Source organism: Lonchura striata, chromosome 2, assembly GCF_046129695.1.
Source record: "Lonchura striata isolate bLonStr1 chromosome 2, bLonStr1.mat, whole genome shotgun sequence".
NCBI classification, from domain to species: Eukaryota; Metazoa; Chordata; class Aves; order Passeriformes; family Estrildidae; genus Lonchura; species Lonchura striata.
In genome coordinates this window covers 3,856,797-3,876,962 of record NC_134604.1, presented here as the reverse complement: position 1 = coordinate 3,876,962, position 20,166 = coordinate 3,856,797, and the positions used below count along the sequence as shown (strand labels likewise).

At 38.7% G+C, this 20,166-nt stretch overlaps 2 protein-coding genes across 9 annotated transcripts in view; both read right to left on the bottom strand.

Moving 5' to 3' along the window:
• Positions 1-1,294: 1,294 nt before the first annotated feature.
• Positions 1,295-9,128, bottom strand: ABHD10 (abhydrolase domain containing 10, depalmitoylase). 2 transcript variants are annotated; one of them, XM_021535380.2, is made up of 5 exons: positions 9,036-9,128; positions 5,405-5,588; positions 4,479-4,590; positions 3,393-3,530; positions 1,295-2,357 (listed from the first exon to the last, which is right to left on the bottom strand). In XM_021535380.2, the coding sequence occupies exons 1-5, from the start codon at positions 9,109-9,111 to the stop codon at positions 2,016-2,018; spliced, it is 852 nt and encodes a 283-aa protein (XP_021391055.2). In that variant the 5' UTR covers positions 9,112-9,128; the 3' UTR covers positions 1,295-2,015. The 2 variants fall into 2 exon arrangements, with proteins under 2 accessions (XP_021391055.2, XP_021391056.2); XM_021535381.3 differs by lacking the exon at positions 9,036-9,128 and adding an exon at positions 8,595-8,949.
• A 2,193-nt stretch (positions 9,129-11,321) lies between these two features.
• PHLDB2 (pleckstrin homology like domain family B member 2) overlaps positions 11,322-20,166 on the bottom strand; it is a 63,120-nt gene continuing 54,275 nt past the window's right edge. For all 7 annotated transcript variants that reach the window (XM_021535383.3, XM_021535389.3, XM_021535391.3 and 4 more), the window contains 5 exons: positions 19,225-19,315; positions 18,660-18,806; positions 16,113-16,332; positions 13,971-14,056; positions 11,322-13,256 (listed from right to left, as the gene is read on the bottom strand). In XM_021535383.3, coding sequence (XP_021391058.2) covers positions 13,116-13,256; positions 13,971-14,056; positions 16,113-16,332; positions 18,660-18,806; positions 19,225-19,315 — 685 coding nt within the window. In that variant the 3' untranslated portion in view covers positions 11,322-13,115. The remainder of the gene's footprint in view (positions 13,257-13,970; positions 14,057-16,112; positions 16,333-18,659; positions 18,807-19,224; positions 19,316-20,166) is intronic.

Genomic DNA, 20,166 nt, shown 5'->3' with positions numbered 1-20,166 from the left:
AGATTCAAGTCATACAAACACATATAAAGATGACAACTGCTTAACAGTATATAAACATGAACACAGCCTCAACTCCAGGAATGCCATTTGCATTAAGTTTCTTAAAAGTCAGAAACATACTTCAGAGATTTTAAAGCTAAAGTGAACTGCATAGTCATACAAACAGAAGAACAGTCTATGCCAGAAATACTTGGGAAGAAGATTTCATGAAATGTTCTGATTTCCTCAAGCAATTATCCCAATCTAGATCTTGAGCTGGATAGAGACTATTTATTAAGAGCATGTTGTGACAGAACAAGGGGAAGAATGGGTTCAGACTTAGAGAGTAGGTTTAGATCAGATAATTAGGGGAAAATTCTTTGTTGTGAGGCACTGGAACAAGTTGCCTGTAGGAGATGTGGATGCCCTGTTGCTGGAAGTGTTCAAGGCCAGGTTGGATGGGGCTCTGAGTAACCTGATATAGTGGTTGGAACCAGATGATCTTTAAGGTCCCTTCCAATCCAAACCATTCTATGACTGAGTTAGGGAATTAGTACACTTGAAATAGAAAATCTGCATCAAAACAAGAGCCATCTTTTTTTACTTATACCAAAATTATTTTTTTTTTATTTTTTACATCACAGCTTGTTTTTTGTAAGCCTAAATAGATCTTCACAGGACTTCAACAGGAACTTCAGGAACTTGAGTTCCTGTACTTCACCGGAACTCAACTGAAATTTTAGTTTTGTCATTGTTGTGGTTTTTTATAACTTTTGTTACTTGTTTGTGATGTTGTTTTTTTTTTAATTAAAACCCACTACCTCAGCAAAGCCCTGTTCAGCACACTTCTACTGACACAGCTAAAACTGAAAATGACAAACTCTCTAGAAATACCTTACCCCCAGCAGCTCTAGTCTTTTAAGGTAACAATAGTGATGTCATTTACTACTTCAAATAACAAACCCAGAAACAATTATATGCTTTTGACTGCTGTTACACATTCAGGCCAGCCTGAACTAATTCCAGCCTTTCTCTCAAGTGTATATACGGCACTGTATATCTGTATAAAACCCAGATAACAGTCATATTTGCAATTAAAACAATTTCCTATTAAATTTTGTGGATTTGCATTTTAAGGCTTATTCAACTATCAAGTTCTATTTACAACTTCTCAGGGTTGGACTCACGCAGCTGAAGAAGACACTGCCCCCAGCAATCCACAGCTCTCAAGTCATGGGAAAGTGGCAAAAGTGCTCTGTGGCCCCATACTCCCCACTTTGAAGATGTTACTATTAAAGTCACCTTATTGATCCAGTTTCAGTTTACACCACGATTATTTATTGTTTCCTTAACAGTAGGCCCAGAAATGAACGACAGATGGCAGCCTGGAGAAGATGACACACCTCCTCCTGATAAGCACAGATAAAGAGCTCTTAAGGCTTTGAGGCCTTGCATTCTTAGAAGTCAAATTCTTCCCTATGTAGTACCCCAAGCACACCATCAGGGTGTGCCTTCCACGTTTTAACAGCATTTCAGAACAAAATAATCATTTATCTGAAATCTGTTTATTGCGTTTCATGGTACTCACTGTTCTAATAACTAACTTCAGTAAACACGTAAGTTGTATTTTGCCTTGCACAGATGGTTTCAGACATAAGATACAATGATGTTACAGTGAAAGGACAGTAACAGGTATCAAAGATGTGAAAATAAAATTTTACTGTACAGGCCAATAGCAACAAAAAGTAATCAACGTGTCAGTACAAAATTGTAGGAAATTTGTGAAAAGAATGGGTAAAGTGGTGAAGGAGAGGTTCTGAACAGAATAGCAGCACTCCTTCACACTTTGGACTGTGTGCAAATGCAGCAATAATATAATACCTGTATTTACGAAACAGAGGTAAGGAAACAGCAGATAAAGCTCAGTTCCTACTGTGACAGTCACAGGCCTGCCACCACCTGGGTAAGAACAAGGCTTCTGTTACTCAAGGAAAAAAGTCAGGTGTAGAGTTCATGCACTAATGCTACTCTTCAGCTTATGCTACTGTTGACAGCTTGTCAATTAGATCATCAACAGTATTCACAAGGAGCTTTGTATCCTCCTTGTCACTCATGCGGTGCTGGCCGATTTTGCGGAGGATAACATCCACGTCCTTGCTCAAAACACGGTCAGCAACTTGCATAGAGATCTCCCAGGGGACATCCCCATCCCTCATGCCATGGATAAGGCGTATGGGACATGTTACAGGAATAGGACTATTCAGCACACAGTGATTTTCTGCTTCTCTGATGAAGTCATAGGTCAAGGAGTAATAGCCTTCCTCATTGTGCTTTGTTTGATACTTCCATTCACCCTTTTGTTCTATTTCTTTTTGCGCCTATATAAAAAGAGAGCAAAGAATAGACAAAACACGTTAGGAGTACTTAAGAGTACCTCAACTTATTTCTCTTCTAAAAGCAGTAAAACTCCCCCAAGCACAGAGTTTCACCTTGTTGATTTTTATTATCAAAAGTCTACTCCCATTCTCTTTACAGCATCCGAGAGGACAAATCCCCTACCATGTCACAAAAGGTGCTCTCCAAACCTCTCCTGCAAATTAATCTACTTAAAATTCACCAGTGAAATTAAATTTCTTAGCCAGAATCTATCAGAAAAGAAAAAGATGTATAGCCATCATGATCAGTAAATCTCCTTGGCTTCAGTCAGTTCACTGATCCTCAGACAAGGGGAAATCCTAGGGAAAAGACACTGCCCAGTGATGAGTCTTTTCAGTCTTTGCCACAGTAGGTGTCTCTAAATACTATATTTCTAGATTTTTAAGTATTTTCAGATTCTGAGTCCTAAATAGAAAGATTGACACTACAAAGTACCTTAGAAAAAACCCAAACAAATTGGGAAAATATTTTCATTATTCTAAGGCACACATTATTTATTGCCATGTAACAAGTAATTTGCTTTCCTGAAGACTAGACATTATTACCATCAAGGAAGAATCTCAGAAGGGTAGTTCCCACTACCTGAATCTTTACAAACACAGTAATCTGAAAAATTTCCTTTCTATGCACACAACCTGTGTTGTATGCATTTCATCCAGTGACACCTCAATTACTTTAATGGCTACTTCTCCATCCTTCCAAGCACAAGGATCCAATTCCAATGCAAATATAAGATATTCAACACTGAAATCCAATGGACTGCAAAAAGCAGGGATCTAACTTCACATCCTCTAAACCACAGTAATATAGGCACACTCTGGCTAGTGCTCACACTAGTCTCATACTGCAAGCTTACATTAATCAAACACAGAAAACTTACCCTAAAATTTACAGGAAAAGTACAGTGTAAATAACATTATTTCTTAAATTTTTGGTAAGATTTCTAGACTTCACAAAAGCCAACCATCAACACTTACCTCAATAGGAAGCCTCTTAAAAGTTGTTACAACGTGATCTGCTGCTACAGCTACTCCAACCAGAGCAGCTACTTTATCTGGACGTGCTATTGCAGCATGAAGCATCAGCCATCCACCCATGCTTGAGCCCACCAGAATCTGGAAAAGAAAATTAAAATAAAAAAAAAAAAAAAGAAAGAAAATACAGTGTTTTACAGGAAATGGCTAATAGATTTTTTTCTTCTTGCACAAAATATCAGTGTTCACTTGGTTTAACTATTTAAACCTTGGGCATAATCCTGCTGTCCTTACCCAGGCAGAACTGCTGTCAGCTCCAGTGGAAATTTTGCCTGAGTAAGCACCACAAGATCTGGTATTTATTATTCTGTTTGGCATGGCTGGTTATTGCTGTCTGAGACTGAAACACTGTAAACAAAATGAGAGTTGAAACAATTCAGTATCATATGCATACTTTTATGTTTCCTTCTCAAGATAAATGCACGTGATAAAAGAATCAGTGCAGAGAAAGGAGTAAACAAAAGCAATTCATAATATAAAATAGTTTTGAACACAATATTAGGTATTTCTAGGTTGTAGGAGATTCCAAGTTTCTCACAGAAATTTCTAAAGTAACTGAAGAAATCAACTGCTCCTTCTCTGCCTGTTTTTTAAAGCTCTTTGATCATATGGCATATCTTGTAATCTTCCTGCAAATCCTTTAATTAATGCAGAAGCAGGGGACAGTGACACACTTTTTCATTAACAGGGCCACACTACACAGGAACAATTCCCTGTCCCCTGTCAGGTAGCACCTCCACCATGAGGCTTTCTCAGGCTCTCTGGGACAACAGCCCTGCTCTGAGCAGAAGATTCTAATAAACAACCTCCAGGAGGTCCTGCCAACCCATACTTCCATGATTTTGTCACCTACCTGCCTGCAAAAGAGCTCATATGAATATGACATCTCAAATGATTCAGCTTGGAAGTGAGCAGGTGTCAGCTGTTCAGCAAAAGCTGCTGCTGACCAGAGCTATTATGGCATATTTTTGATCAAGGTTCTACCCTGAGGGAAAAACAGCATTCTATATTTAAAAAATAAAATATAACCTGTGGTCCATCTGTAAGTTCATCCAGTATACTAAGAACATCTTTTCTCCACTTCCCAATTGTACACTCTTCAAATTTACCATGTGAACTTCCACATCCTGTATAGTCAAATCTGAAAAAATAACCATCAACACGAAAGTTAAAGTACTGTCTACAGCAACACAGACACTAACTAAATACTACTGTATAATCAAATCAGCAGGGAACAAGATACCACAGTGAATATTTTCTTACTTGGTCCTGTTTATCACTAGGACCAGAAATCACATAAAAACAATTTAAATACAACAAACACAACTAAGTTATGCAGCATTCTCTATTGTTTGAGATAACATCATAATTTACAAGAATAGACAAAAAAATTCCCTTACAGACAAAAAAAACCCCTCAGACACTTGAATTTTGAAGGTATTTTTAAAATGTAAAAACTCTTTCAAACACTGAACCCAAACACAAAGACTTATGACACATTCAGACAGACAGCATTCAATCTCATCTATCAAAGGACAGCATCACCAAGCAGGGCCATGAGCTTCTAAACCCACAGAAGACAAAGGGAAACTTAAACAGACTTGGCACGTAAGGACACTGCTTATAGTGGTAACTTAAAAAACAGAACTCCAGGTCCTTAATTTCTAATTGTTGTGCCTACAGCCTGGTTGGAACATGTAGCAGTGGTATACTACAGAAAATTGGGAGAATTTTCTGAATTACTTTCAGAATACATTCTCCTGATTTACCTCAGTCTCTCTACTGACAGAAATCCTGTATTTGGAAACAGAAGACTTCTTATCTTGTATATGAGCTACCTTAGCACAGGGAGCATCCTAATCCAAATGCCAAAGTTCACATATTTGTGTTAAAACCCCTTCCCACAACACATGAGACTAGTTTCATTTTCTCAAGAACAATTCTCCTTTTTGTACCTGATGAAGGCATGACCTAATGATTTGCAGAAATCTTCGAGGGCAGTTGCTTTCTGACCATTCATATTTGAATTGAAGCCTGGAAGGAAAATAACCCCTGGATTCCTCCCTTTTAGTTTCTGATAAGCGATATTTGGTCGATCTGGCCGAGTGAGAAAGCTGACTGATGACTTCAGCCTGCAAACTGGTAAGAGGAGCTATTTAGTACAATCATCATGACAACCTTGGCAGAAATGCAAGCTTTTATAAACCCAGGGTCTGACAAATATGGGCACAATACGTGAAAATAAGGTATTTTGGCTCCTATAGTCTTTAATGACTGACAAGTACTGATGAACCTGAAAGACAAAGTTTATTGTGATTCAGTCTCAAATCATTAAATGCCAATCACCTAGAGAGTTCATTCAGCAATTAGTGATGTGGCTGACTGAAAACAAACTCTCAGGCTTCCTAGACTTCATCAGTCCTCATGTTTCATACCATCTTGAGTACATTTACTCACTTCACCAAAAAACCTTCCCATTTAATATCTGCATAGTTTAAACTTTTATTTTCAAAAAGCATAATTTTGAGACTAGTGTACTCTGTGCAATGTAAGTTTACAAGTACATGAGGTGACAAATTTTTCATTAGAATTAAAACTGAAGGAAAAACTGCATTTTATCAAAGCCCTGGATCCACACAATATATGGAGATATAGGGGCAAGTTCATAATCAAGAACTGGGAAAGAATCTTGTGACCAACTTTTTCATCATTAGCATGAAAAAACATAAGCATTGTTTAAACCAAATGAAATGAATAACATCAAACACAGAAATTAACATAGGAAATGCTAACTAATTAATAATTCTGCTGAATCTCAACAGCTGCTACAGGACTTAATCTAACTTTAGCAGTCAGTTTTACCTCTACTGCAGGTGAGGACAAGTAATTTGTAGAGAGCTGTTAAGGAGACTTAATCCACTCTATTATCCAGCTCAAGAAGGTAATTTGTTAAACTGAAAGCTTGGTCAAGTCTTCTAACACTTTGACACTCTTAATTCTTAGATTAGAAGATCACTGGCTTCAGCAGGGGGGCAAAGAAACTATGTAACCCAAAATAAAGCCTCAGGGCTTCCTAGGGGTGGATAAATAGTGCAAAGCCCAAGCCTGACAGTATCACACCACTTAACTGTCCTGCAGCCTTGAATTCTGTCTTGTCACTATCAGAGATTACATAGAAAAGGTTTTTGGGGGTTGGTTTGTTAAACTTGGATGTACATGAGTAAGTGTGGATACATAACAGATACAGAGTGCAGCTAACATTCAGAACTTTCCTACAGTCCAACAGAAATGGCATCATTTGAACTATAGATTAAAACCATTAAATTGCTCCTCAAACAATGAGGCAGTTCTTTATCCTACTGAGGTATGAGCTGTTTATAAAGGTGAATGACTTCCACAGTGGAGGTATTAAGACACATCCACACTGTGGCTTGTGATTCATGAGTGTCTTTGACTAAGCCAGTCACTTCTTCAGGGCCAGTAGAGTGCAAGTGTCAGTAGGACGAGAAGAACCAAGCCCTAAATTTAAAAGAAAAGTAACTGGAAATATTTTTCTCCCCCTTAAGCCCTGATAGCCATCTCTGAAGCCACTTGTCTTCCATGCTGCAGCACTCTGGAGGTGTCTTCAAATTACTTTGGCACTGGCAGGATTCCAGCTGCAGCCAGAAGACAGAACTGTCTTAGCTATTTCACAAACTATTATTCCATTTAACAAGTTAATGGAAGCACCAGCAGCAATCCTAACCTGAATAATGCAAACCCCTAAAGCAACCACTGCAGCAAACCCGTAAGCAAAGCTCAATGTAGTCACCCTCTCAGATTTCTCTTTAGACAGACAAAACCATCAGCAGCTACCCAGTAATTTCCCCTCCTGATTTTAGGGAAGACCTTGGTAAGAGCAGGAAGCATTTCTGAAAGGTGCAATGCAGGTATTAATGTTCATAAAAGCAAGTTACAGACAGAAGGCAATACCTACAGGAAGACAACAGGACCCTTGCCTGATCTGTGGAATTCTCTTCATATCAAAGTGCACTTCTATGAACACCAGAAACTGTGATTGAGACCAGTGTTACATTACACATCAAAGCCAAAGAAGTTCCCTGAACAACTCTGGGAATACTCCTGCACTGAGATCTCCCCACTCCCAGCAGCAACAGATTAATGCTGCTGTGACAGGTAATGCACTCAACTGTGTCCACACTTGTGTTGGAACTCAAAATGTCCCTCAGACATTTTTGGAGGTTCCAGGCCCTGGTCAGAGGCATTTGAGACCCTGGCAGGCAGCTGCAAACAGCTGTGATTTTGGGTTTGAGCCATGGAACGATTTACCAACTTTGCAGGTGGAACAAGGAGTCACAAAAGTTTAGGTATTATAGTAGAAGTAGTTACAAAGTAGAGGGAAGAATTTTTTAGTACTGTACAAGGGGGTTTTAACACCTGTACAGCAGGGTTTTTACTTTGTACATGAGGGTCAGAAGTTTTAAGATGGAGGAATGTAGGCCGGTTCTGTTCCTCCTCTTTCTTCTTCCTTACCTCCATGTTCTTGATGATGTTGGCACTTAGGGGTTTAGAGTAGAAAAGCACCATTTAATATAGATAGTAGGTATTGGGGAAAAACTGTAAACATTTATCATGTAATGCACCATATAAAGGATAGCAGCAGCCCTGGGTGGGAGAGAAGAAGACAGCAGACAGAGAGGATGTCAGGGTGTGTGTGTGTGTGCCTCTGCTGGAGTTGCTGACCAAACCGCAGTAACCAGAGAAGAAAATCTTTTAGATAGCTTGCAATAAACTGCCTTGAGACCAAACTACAAGAGGCTGCTGAGTTTTCTTTGGAAGCACGGGTTGGAGGAGAGACTTTACCACGACACGGAACCCCTGAACCAGGCCAGGACTCGGACACACTTGGTTTAATGCAACCACCCACATTCCAGCAGGAACTGCTGCTCGGCCTGGTCCCAGAGCACCTAAAGACACACTCAAATAACCAAGATATTCTGATAATATTACTGTTACAAACACACAGAAAAGAAGAAGAACACAGCAACAAAATCCCCCTGTAATCAAGCTTTCATGCAGCTACAAAGCGTGCACCCATAGTGGCAATTAAATTTTACTCACTGAGCAACCTTAGATGAGACTCACCCGTCCAATTAAGGGCAATTAATAAACTGAACAGCTCAGACAAGCACGGGGTGCGACACATCAAGAAGGGCAGTGTTTGGGCAGAGGCGGACACCAGCAAAGCTTTCCGTGCGCCTGGCGGAGCTTTGCCTGGTTTCACACCAAGGAGCGAACGGGCGCCCGGCTCCTCCACACCCAGCAGGGCCGAGAGCTTCGAGCCAACACGACACACGCAGGAAAGCGGCTGTGCACAGCCACCGAGCCAGGCGGGGAGGAGAAGCCGTCAGGAGCCGCGCGGGATGAGCTCGAGATGCCCATCCCCACAGAGGGCCGCGCCCCGGCCCTTCCTCACGGAGGCGGCGCTGAAGGGGAGCTGCCCGTGTGCGGCACCGACACACATCCCCTCCCCTCCGCCCGGCAAGCCCTGTGCGTGCTCCGAGCTCGCCGCGGCCGTGCCCTTACCCCGGAGCGGTGACAGCGCTGGCCGCAGGGCGGCCCGGCCGGGCCGCAGCAGCGCCATGGCCGCCATGGCCGCCATGGCCGCGCATGCGCCGCCCGCGGGGCAGCGGCGGGCGCGGCCTGTGAGGGCCGGGCCGCCTGAGGGGCGGCGGGCTCTGTGCGATAAAACCAAAACACGAACCGTGCGCGGCTCCTCCGCGCCTGCCGTGCCTCGTAGCTGTCGTGTGTGGTGAACCTAATTCGCGCCATTACATATGAAATGTGTAATGTTGGATACTTGTTTGGATTAGACGCGCACCCCCCCCCCCCCCCCAAACTCGCAGGCGAGACCTGGTGAATATGGGAATATTGGAAACTGATTTAAAAGGATGTGGCTCAGGAGATGGGCCATGTCTGGAGAGATATGGGGACCCCAGGTGCTGATCAGCGCATAAAAGACCCGAGATGGATATTATATTATAGAAATCCTCGGGCAGGTGCAGGTGAATGCAGCGTTCCCCTAAATTTCATCAAGGGATTCACCAGCTCCAGGACACGGAATTGTTCTTCCTCATCACCAAAAAAAAAAAAAAAAAAGAATAACCTATGGATTCTGAAGGGAAGAAAAGGCTGACTGCCGAAATCTTGGCCTCAGGCAGAATTTTCCCTATAAAACCCGCCTGTGCCAGGATGGAGGTGTGTGGGCACAGAGGAAAACCTCTGCTGAGGCTGACTCTTTGTTGCGCACCCAAGATCCATCCCCGGGCTCAGCACTGTTTTTTTTGGGTTTTTTTTTGTTTGCTGGACAAATTTTCATTTATAACATAGCCAAGAAGGGCAAAGGTGTACTTTGGGAAGAGCACTGGCAGCACTGCAGGGAGGTGGTCCAGCCCCTCTGCCCAGCACTGCCCAAAGCGATGCTCAGCTCCCACCTCTGCAGGGCTGTGTCCAGGTCTTGGCTCCTCAGTACAGGAGGGAAAAGAAGCTCCTGGAGTGCTCCAGTGGCAGGCTACGAGGGTGATTTAAGCATCTCTCTTAGCAGGAGAGGCCAAGGGAAAGGCCTGGGCCTGTTCAGCCTATATGGTATTTTATAATAAAATATGCATTAAAAAATGCGTATTTTATGATCGGCTTTTCGCAAATGTTACAATGAATATTATATGTGTAATGTTAAGAGAGTTATTCTGTATTAATTCTCTCAAGTACTGTGTTAAATACAGTTTTTAGGTTACAGCATAATGTTAAAATAGAAATTCTGCGATATAAGATTTGTCACAAGCTCAAGCGAGAAGATGAGATAATCAAGAAACTTCACACAGAGATGTCAGCAAAGGGGGCCCATAAAAAGTTACTGCCTCCTTATCAGGAAAGACAAACATTCTTCCACCTTCTCTCTGTCTTTTTGGAACCACCAAGATTAAAGAGAAGAAGTTGACAAAAACCAGAAAAGTTCTTAATATGCAAGGAATTTATGCATCATGTATGAGATATATGAATATGCAACAGGCTATTGCTTTTAAGGTTATTCTTTTGTTCACAAGGGATGCTTTTTGTGATTTAGTGTCCGAGAGCATCCGGACATCCATAATTCTTTGCTGTTTATTGTCTTGTAATTGCCCTAACTCTAAATTTTATTACTCTAATTGTATTACTATTTTTATAATAATTTTATTATTACTCAACATTTAAAAATTTTATAAACCAAGTGATTAACGTTTTTCACAAGCCTCAAGAAGAGATGGCTGAGAAGGGACCTCATTAAAGATCATTATGATCAGTGCAGACTGATTATAGAAGGGGGTGCCCACCACCATGCTCTACTTATGTTGTCTTGATACACACCACTACAGACCCCACCCCACTTCATTATGATGATGGCAAACTTAATGAAAACAAATCAATCATAAAACCACACTGGTTTTCATTTCCACAGTGAGTTAATACTCCCATTCAGGTCATGTGTAAGTCAAATATTGGGAAAATGTTGAAATCCTTAAACTCAAGCAGTTTCTGGTTTGCAGTTAAACAAAAAAAAAAATCGTCAATATCCAAAGCTGGTAATAAATTTTTCAAACGGGTTCATAAAAAATGAAAAAGGTATTATATTATGTACATGCAGAAAACAAACTACACTCCTAATTTCACTGAAAGAAAGATTATTTTCCATAGCTCTTTTGTGGGAAAATACATGGAATAGTTCAAATGAGTGTTACTGAGAAATACAGTGTTGCTTGCATGACTGCATATAACTATTTAAAAGACAAGCACAAATGTCCCAGGATAAAGCAGCAAGAAAATATTTGAAACAAGTTTATTTTTAAAAATGTTTATTGAAATGCCTTCATTGCATCATGCAGGATACAAAAATCATTATTAGAAAACCTTTATAACTATACTTGGGAATAAAATCAAGATACATCAGGAAAAAATAATAACTGTATAAACAAAAGCAATTTATTTGATAGTGTTTTAAATTATAGATTACAGGCTGTGATCTGCACAGATGATAACAATTACCTTGCAACAACAGTCTCTTCTATGATTCAAGTAGAAACTGATGGTTGTCATGCTAGACCAACCACATCACTTGTACATACCACAGACCTGTTCATTACAGTTACAGGGCTTAAAAAGTATAACAAAAATATTCTGCCAGCATACTTCTATTCTGTTTTCAGTTTATTTGTTCAATTAAAAGCCATTAGCTTTCCATCAAAGAAAAAAAAAAGGCTAATGTGCTTTCTTCTAGTACACAAACCACAGAGCATGTTTCAATTATAATCAAATAGAACCTCTTTAAAGTCATAATATGACACTTTCTTGAAGTTCATTTCAATTAAATAATTTATATTTTTGCAATATTATTCAAGAACTTGGAGGTGATTTTAAAACGGGAGACTGCTGCACCCTCAGTATTTTTGCTGTTTTAGGAATCTCAATCCCTACTACTTCAAACTTCCAGGTTTTTTATTCATACACTGCTTAGTGTAAACTCTTAGAACTCACCTTTCTATTTATTCTATTTGACAGCATTATTCTGTGCAGATATACATTAAAGAATTCTCTGGGAAAGCTTGTCTCCAAAGAGTCCAGACACGCAGAGATTTTGGTGCTGGCTTCAAGGCAGGCAATATTTGAGAGATTTCAATAGTGTTCACTTGGCACATAGTAAGATTAGAACCACACTGGAACCTTACGATATAAAAGAAAATTCCTGTAGAGTCCAGAATCATCTTATTCTGTTCAACAGGGAGGATTAAAAAAATCCCTCTTTATGAGGCAGTTAATACATGTGTTTCCATTTCTCAACCTTGTGGAAAAATTGCATCTTTATAAAGCTATCCATCTTGGGTTTCCTTTTTTTTTTTTTCTTGCTGTGCTCCATAGATACAAACCTTAAACACGCAGTTGTTTGCCACAAAGTTTTTGAGCATACAGAATATAACAATTTAATTACATTAAAAGTCATTAAGAGTTTTGGCACTGTCCCCTTACAGAAAGTTAGGTATAAGTAACAATATGAAAACGTAAGGGAAATCATGTAACTCTTTGGCTCTGTTGTAACACTTAACTACTAAGGCAAGAACTGTGTACCTTAGGACTTCTTTTTTGTTTGTATTTCTATAAAATACTTGACTAAAGTTTTTAAAAAGTCACCTAATCATCTATAAATGCCAAATTTTGCATATTAAAATATATGCTTATTACACCTTTTTGTTTCACTACTAGAATTTTTTGCATACCAATGAGAACACACACACTTGTAAATTGTTCAGTATAAATTTACTAAGACATTCTCTGTATAAGAGAATCTGTAGAAACTTATCATTCAATCAAGATGCTGTAATTAAAATTGCCTGATTATCCATTTTGGAGCACTATGATTCTCTCAACAGCTTTAGCTTGTTCATTCCTATAAAAATCAATTACAACAGGTAACAACCCTCCCTTTTCAATGCATTTGCAACCCCCGCTCGACCTGAGGTTTTGGGTGCACATCATAAGGAGGACATTTCAGGGTATTCACTGGCTTTTCAGCTGTCACTAGCTATGGCTAACTTCATTAGTTATGTTATTGCAGGATGCCCTATTGCTCCCCTTTTATTATAACATGAAGTGGGTGTAGCCTTCTGCTCCTGTAACAATGACATCCATCCATATCCTCATGGCTTCTGGAGAAGGAGCAACCATGTAGTAGATGCGGTCATGGGTCTTAACACTGAAGGTCAGCAACGGGTTGGGACTCTAGAATAGAACACAAGGAAGATATCAGAAGAGTGAAATCAAAGCCATTTATTGGTATTAGAAGTGGGTTTGCTTACAGGGATATTTCTGAATAGGTTTAAGAAGAATGATAAAATACTGCACCTCATATTGCAGCAGAGATGCATTTAAAGTGTTTGTAGCCACCATAAACACCTTTTACAGCATTTTTCCAGTAGACTTTTATACTATTAGATATATATACTATATACTAGACTATTATACATTACTACAGGGCTCCAAGCTGTTTCATGCCCAAATTACTAACTCACCTGCTCTGTCCAGTGGCTTCCACAAATTGCTCCCAGCTCATTTAAATTACAAATGAGAGGCAGGGTGTGCCATGAGCTGCTGGCACAGTTAACTCCCTCCCTGGGACTTGTTCAAGCCACTGATTTCAGTGGTCTTGCCACTGGACTAAGGAACTCCTTGCAGCAAAACTACTTTGCAGGTAGACACTTCTCTCTGCTTCTATCACTACAAAAAAAGCCACCAAAACAGTGCTAATTACTGATTACCTTCCTCTTCCTTTTCCTCCACTCCAGGGCTTTTTTTTTTTTTTTTTTTTTTTTTTTTTAGCATTTGCTTGGGTTTTTTTCCCCCCAATTATGTTAGTTCTTCCTTTAATTTTCAGCAGCTACCATACTTTGCGTATTCTATGTGATACATGGCTAAAACAGCAATAACAAAGTTTACCTTGTATGCATTCTTTAGATGATCATAATAGACTTCTTCAATAGCTTGAAAATATATTACACCTTTTAATTTAGTTTCGTGTTTGTCTAAAACAGAAAAGAGATAATGACTTCAGAACTGAACAGTAAGAAGCAAAAGCTTAATTTGCATTTCCATATACATTCAGCTGATAAGTAACTGACTTAACAGTTCTGCTTCTGAAATCCCATGGAAATCTTCAACTTTTCTTACTAGTTTGTTGGTTTTATTGGAAGATGCATTTTTTACTTTAATAATAATTCTTCTTCATTTAGTTTCCATGGATAAAAGCTTTTATAATTTCCTTATCTATTTGCAAGTCACTCCCTTCACTGAATTGTCTGCATGTTATGGATGGTAACATGTGGGTTAATGTCCACAGAAGGCCAGATGTCTCTCAGATATAGCCACTCTTCAAATTCTAAGAAAACAGGCCAGATTGCACACAGTTCACAGGCTAAGACCTCCAGTCTGCCTTAAAGAGAAAACTGTGATGATAATCAAATTTTCAATACAATCTGACAGCAAAACCTTTATATTAGAGCATAGTTTGTGCATGTACTTTTTTAAAAAAATGCTTCTTCACATGTGAACTTAAGAGTCACCACTATAATTTTTCATAAGAAAAATGAGCAGGGCAGGGCAGCATCCACTCTCCATTTTCCTGCAGTGGAGAGAGAGATTGTTAAAAGCATCCCAATTGGATGTGGACAGTGAAAGGCAAACTTCCTTTTGCTCCCAGCACTTTTGTATTAGGGGAATATAATGCTTTCTGCCCCAAAGTCTAACTAACATCTAAACTAATGCAGAACTAAAGCATTATCTCAGGACATTCACTTAGAGTTCAATTACTCTGAATTTGCAGCACCAATATTTATTTTGGAAATCTGCTACGTATTTAAAGATCTAAAGATTTAAAAATCCTCACTCGTACAAGCAGCAGCATTTTAGTGCAGCTGAGACTCCTCATAAAACTATGCTCGTTGGCTGGAGTACTTGGGACATTAGCAAAAGTTTTCTTTGGTAATTGAGATTACATTGTGGCAACTATACTGCACTCAAAAGTGAAACCATTAAATGTTAACATAACTACTAAAAAAAAAAGACAAAAAAAAAAATCAGTACCACATGGGAATGTGTTACAGGCCTTCCTAACCAATAAACCAGATGTTTAGAACAAAATAAAAAATGTCTGTCACATTCTTCATTGTATTACTGCAAACTAGTACAAAATATTCAGTGTGTATGTAATAAATTTAATGAAATGAATTCAGTTTTAAGTTCCTTATGAGTTGCTGGAAAGCAGTTATGTCAGTAGTAAATGAAACTGTGTGGTTTTTGTACTTGGTGTTTTCTTCTGTGTCTCAGCAATGACCATCCTGCATATGCCTCTTTCTGGCCTCTCTGAACAATAAATAGTCAGAGCACAATGTTATTTTGTGGCTTCCTCAGAACTGAAACTTCAAAGTCAAACCACGTGTATATTTGCACAGCATTTGGAGAAATAAGTATGTTCTTAAATTCCCCATTTCTGGGTTTACCCTAAGATAGCAAAGTAATGTAATACTTATAATGGATCCAGATACTGTGTAACACAACTTCATGTACTGAAACATTTTTGGAGTATTTTTCAGCTGAAATTCCTTGCATTTTCAAAATAAGGCAAACTCAAAAAGTCTACCTCAGCATGTTTAATTTCCTGAAAACCTTTCCTTCACATTAAGCACAGGACTGTGGAAGCATTCACTTCAATTTCCACGGTAAGTATAATAAGTTATACCCTTGTATGAAGGGTACTAGAAATCATTCAGTCATTGAGGGAAATATATAATATTTAAAAATAAAATACATGGAACCATTATTCTGTGTACTTGTAACCTGATCATCTTCCTTTTTTACCCTTTCCCATCTGCATCTCCTCCTTTGTTTTGTTTTGTATGCTCAATTCTGCCTGACCTGGCATGAGACTGAATGCTACAGTGAAAGGTTGACATGACCTCTAAGGGAAGGGATGAAATGGAAATCTAAGTTTTATCTGGACTCCCCAATTGTTCATAATTCAGCTGATTTTGATAAAAAAAAAGAGAAGAACAGATGTACCCTAGCAGCAATCCTGCAACCTACCTGCATAATAAGTAAAAGTTCTCTTGTTCCTATCAAAAACAAACCACCGTTTTTTCCACGTTTTAATTTTTCCTCCCATTTTAATCAGAAAGCCTCGGCAGGTCTTCTCAGTGAGAGAAATGTGGTAACAGGTCTCTATGTTGTGCCCAGCTGTTTCAATGTGACTTCTTAGGTCAAAGTCTTCCTTTCTAACAGGCAAATAGCGAGTCAAGGGACGGGCCTACAGGAAAGAAAAGAAAATCACATTATTTTTAAGAGAAGCTTTATCATCTCCTACTCTTTCTGCTGCGAAGACATAACTGAAAACTGCTCCTAGAGTCTAAGAATAAATGTAAGAAAAATGAAGAGCTTTTACTGCAGCTCCAATTTTCTTGAAAAGAAAAATCCTTTAAACTTCTAACTTTATAGTGTTGGATAACTTTGTAAAAGCCAGATAGAGCATAGAAGTTTCTTGAAATCAACAGCTGATAAACTGGTAAAACAGAGGCCACAGCACAGAAAAGCTGTCTTAGAATTAAGACATTAATTAAATGTAAGGGTGTGTTGCTGCCTTAGATGAAGTCTAAGAAGTTCATGTAGGATGTTAAGCATATCCTTTATTTCTCTAAATACTCACGGCACACATGTCACTCTTTAATTTTAATTTTCTGCTACAAATATTTTTATGCAGAGTATGATATATAAAAAATAAGAACATGCTATCACAAGAAACATTAATAATGGGAATAAACTGCAATCTCCAGTTAGTTTCACAGAGATTGCAGTGAACAAAGCAGAATTATTTTCTGCTGAACAAATGAACTGTGATAACTAGTTCACATTCCTCTGCAGAAGACAGGAAAGCAGTGCAGGAGATGGTGCCTCCTTCTTGATTGCAGTTCAAAACCCTGCACCAAGCCTGGACAGCATCAGCTGGGAGAACAAGCAGGAGGAGATAATGATTTGGAACCTCTGCCAGCTGAAGGAATATTCTTGTTTTCTCTGCCTGGAGGGTCTATGCACAATCACCACCCCCTCATTTTAGACAGGTCTCCTAGAGAAAGGTCCTGCTGCAGCTGAGGCAGGGAGGCTACTTTGGAAAAGAAGCTGATTTTAGATGCTTTCAAGGATCTGTGCAAGGACCATCTCCCCCTCTTCCCCTGGACTCCAGAGAAGTCAGTGACCTGGAGAAACTAATCTGCCCCTGCTCCATTCCTCAAGTTAGCCTTTTAAATCCCACTGTGAGTCTCAAATCAAAGGGACTTTCCCTCATTGCATTTTTAAAAGCTTCTTGGTGCAACAGGAGCTGTGTTGCTCACAAGAACTCTTAACACCCTTCTAAAATTATGCAGTCCTGTATGATATGAGCTGGCACCAGCTCTGGCAAATGCAAAGGTGGAGTTCCTTCCTCTCGTTTACATTTCTAAGTGTCAGAAGGTGCTGGGGGAAAAAAAATGGTCTCACTGTACAAAGGAAAGGAAAAAAAAAATCAGTCATTTTTGACAGATAAATTTTTGTCTTCCTGCCAATTCAGTCTTCTTCTCTCTGCCAAGTCTGACAATTAGCAGCAACTGACAGAACATTCTATTACAACACATGCATACTCTAATTTGGGATATCAGCATTGCATTGTTTATGCCATACTTGAGTTGTCAACAAATCTATTAGAAAAAAAAGGAGGCAAGCAAATAAAATTTAACGTTCCTGATTACATTTTATATAAAAACAAATGAATGAATATCTTTAACTAGAAACAGCTGGTGAAACATCAGCAAAGGTAGCACAGATAAAACCAGAAAGATATTTCAGTATGATATGGAATCTTCTGCACTCAAATACATCTATTAACATGGAGACATTGTCTTGCTCTGGTATACTAGCAATGACTGCCTAGTCTATTTGCTGTACTTTATATTGGTACAATAATATTTGTTTTAGAGGAATAACAAATAGGTAAGACCCTAAAGAAAACTCAAGGTAACTCTAAGCACAAAGAAGAAGCAAAAATATGTAGAAGGTAACACTTTTTAAATTAAGTAATGTTTCTCATGTTGTACAGTCCCATTAACTTTAGAAAAAAATATATTTACTTTGTACTGTAGATGTGGAGCTGGAAAAACTTCCTTATTTGTCTTTTTATTTTCTGTCAAATGTTTGGAAGTGATAATTCACATTTCAAGGTATTTTATGTATTAAAAGAAAATGCAAAACAAAGAAAAACCTCCACCAACTCCACACCAATGGTTTATAAAATTAACACACTCACAAATTTCTGTTTTTCTGTCCAAAAAATTCTGCTCTGCCTATATTCTGTAACAAACTTTATAGGATTAATATTGACACTTTACATATAAAATGCTAAATAGATCCCTATGCTATTATCCAACTATAAATGAATACTTGGTTCCAAGAGCCCAAACATACTTTTAGCAAAACAATTGCACCTCAGAAATACTAAATCCATCTGTTCAGCTGAAAGCAGTTTGTTTACCATTTGCAGATATACACTTAGTCCTTTTCTGTATATGAAGGGGAAGTCTTGCACTTCAAAACCATTTAATATCTGACCTGTGCTCTTTGTTTCTCACGTATTTTGACTTCTTTTTCAATTAATTTTTGCCTCTGGCTCGTTTCTTCCTCCAATCTTTTCTCCAGTTGTTCCCTGCGGCGTTTTTCTTCTTCCAGAGCTCGTTTCTTAGCTTCCATCTCCCGTTCCTAAATACCACAGCACACAGAGAACTTCAATTATATGCAAAGCTATAGTTGGCAATGTCATTTCTAAGCTAGGGCAAAATACCTTTTGGTCCCTTAAGTAAGCAGAAATATATATCCAGCATACTGGACTGAAATTTGGAGTAACAATTGCAAATAGAAATGAAGGTTCTTCTTAAGAAGTTCTCCAGCAGGTGTCAAACCAATGCTGAACAAATTTCTGGGGATTTTGCCATCAGCTTGTCCTTTGAGATAGCAGATATTGCATATGGGCTCAAGGTTTTAGTGTGAGGTGAAGCCAAGGGGGAAAAGGTATTTTTAAGTGTTTATTAGGTATAAGCTGACTAGGTTTCTATGTTGCATTAGGAGAATATTATCCAAATTTACATGCCTACTCTTAGTTACTCAAAATTATGCTTACCCTGGTCTCAAGCAGCCGAGTCTTTTCAGCATGTGCTTGCTTGAGAAGTCTCTCCATCTCCTCTATTCTTGCAATGTTTGAAGTGCTAGCACTGCAAAAAACCCCATTATTTCTTATTTAAAATAATAGTTTTTATTTAAGGAAATATTTTACAGTCCAACATAATTTTAAGAATTTGACAGTGTTCAGATCCAATTCAGTGCAGTAGCCACTAACACAAACATAGATATGTTTGGTGAGTTGATGAATGACTACAGCAGTTCTGTTTCTTCTGTACTTTAAGCATCCACAAATTTTATGCATTTCTACAAAAAAAGTGTTTCTCTTACCTTAAACAGGGTAAAATATAACTTAGACATTTTAAACTGGTCAGAAAAAAAGCATCATAAACTGTTTTCCTTTCAAGTTTTCTATGGCTTGAAAATATGTCAAACACCATCTAAAACAGTCTGAATTAATTTTACTTAAGGGAAATTTTGTCATGGAAAATTAACTGCCCATCTTCCAGATTTTATAAAAAAAAATCAGCTCACACTCTTTTCTTCTTTCACCAAAGTTTGCCTTGTAAGAAACAGAAAGATCTGTTGTAAAGGGTCCTTTTCTGGTTTTTTGTATTGATTTGGGCTGTTTGTTTCTTTGTGTTGCTTTCTTTTGTTTTCCTTCTGGCATTAGCTGCAAGAGTCAGAGGGAAGCAGAAGAGCAGTGAAATTCAAAAGCTGTTGGGGCTTCCCAACCCTGGCCTGCAGACTGGATTTACAGGATAACTGGACTAAAGATGGTCAGAGCAGGAAGTCAGAGAGAGAAGGAAGGGTTTCATATCACTGGCACATTAGCTCAATTTACAGAGTTAGTTCCCAACCTGTCTCCAGCTATCAGAAACTTGCTGACCTATCCATCTAAAACAGAAATCCTCAAAACCCAAGTCTTAATGTTCTTCCTTTA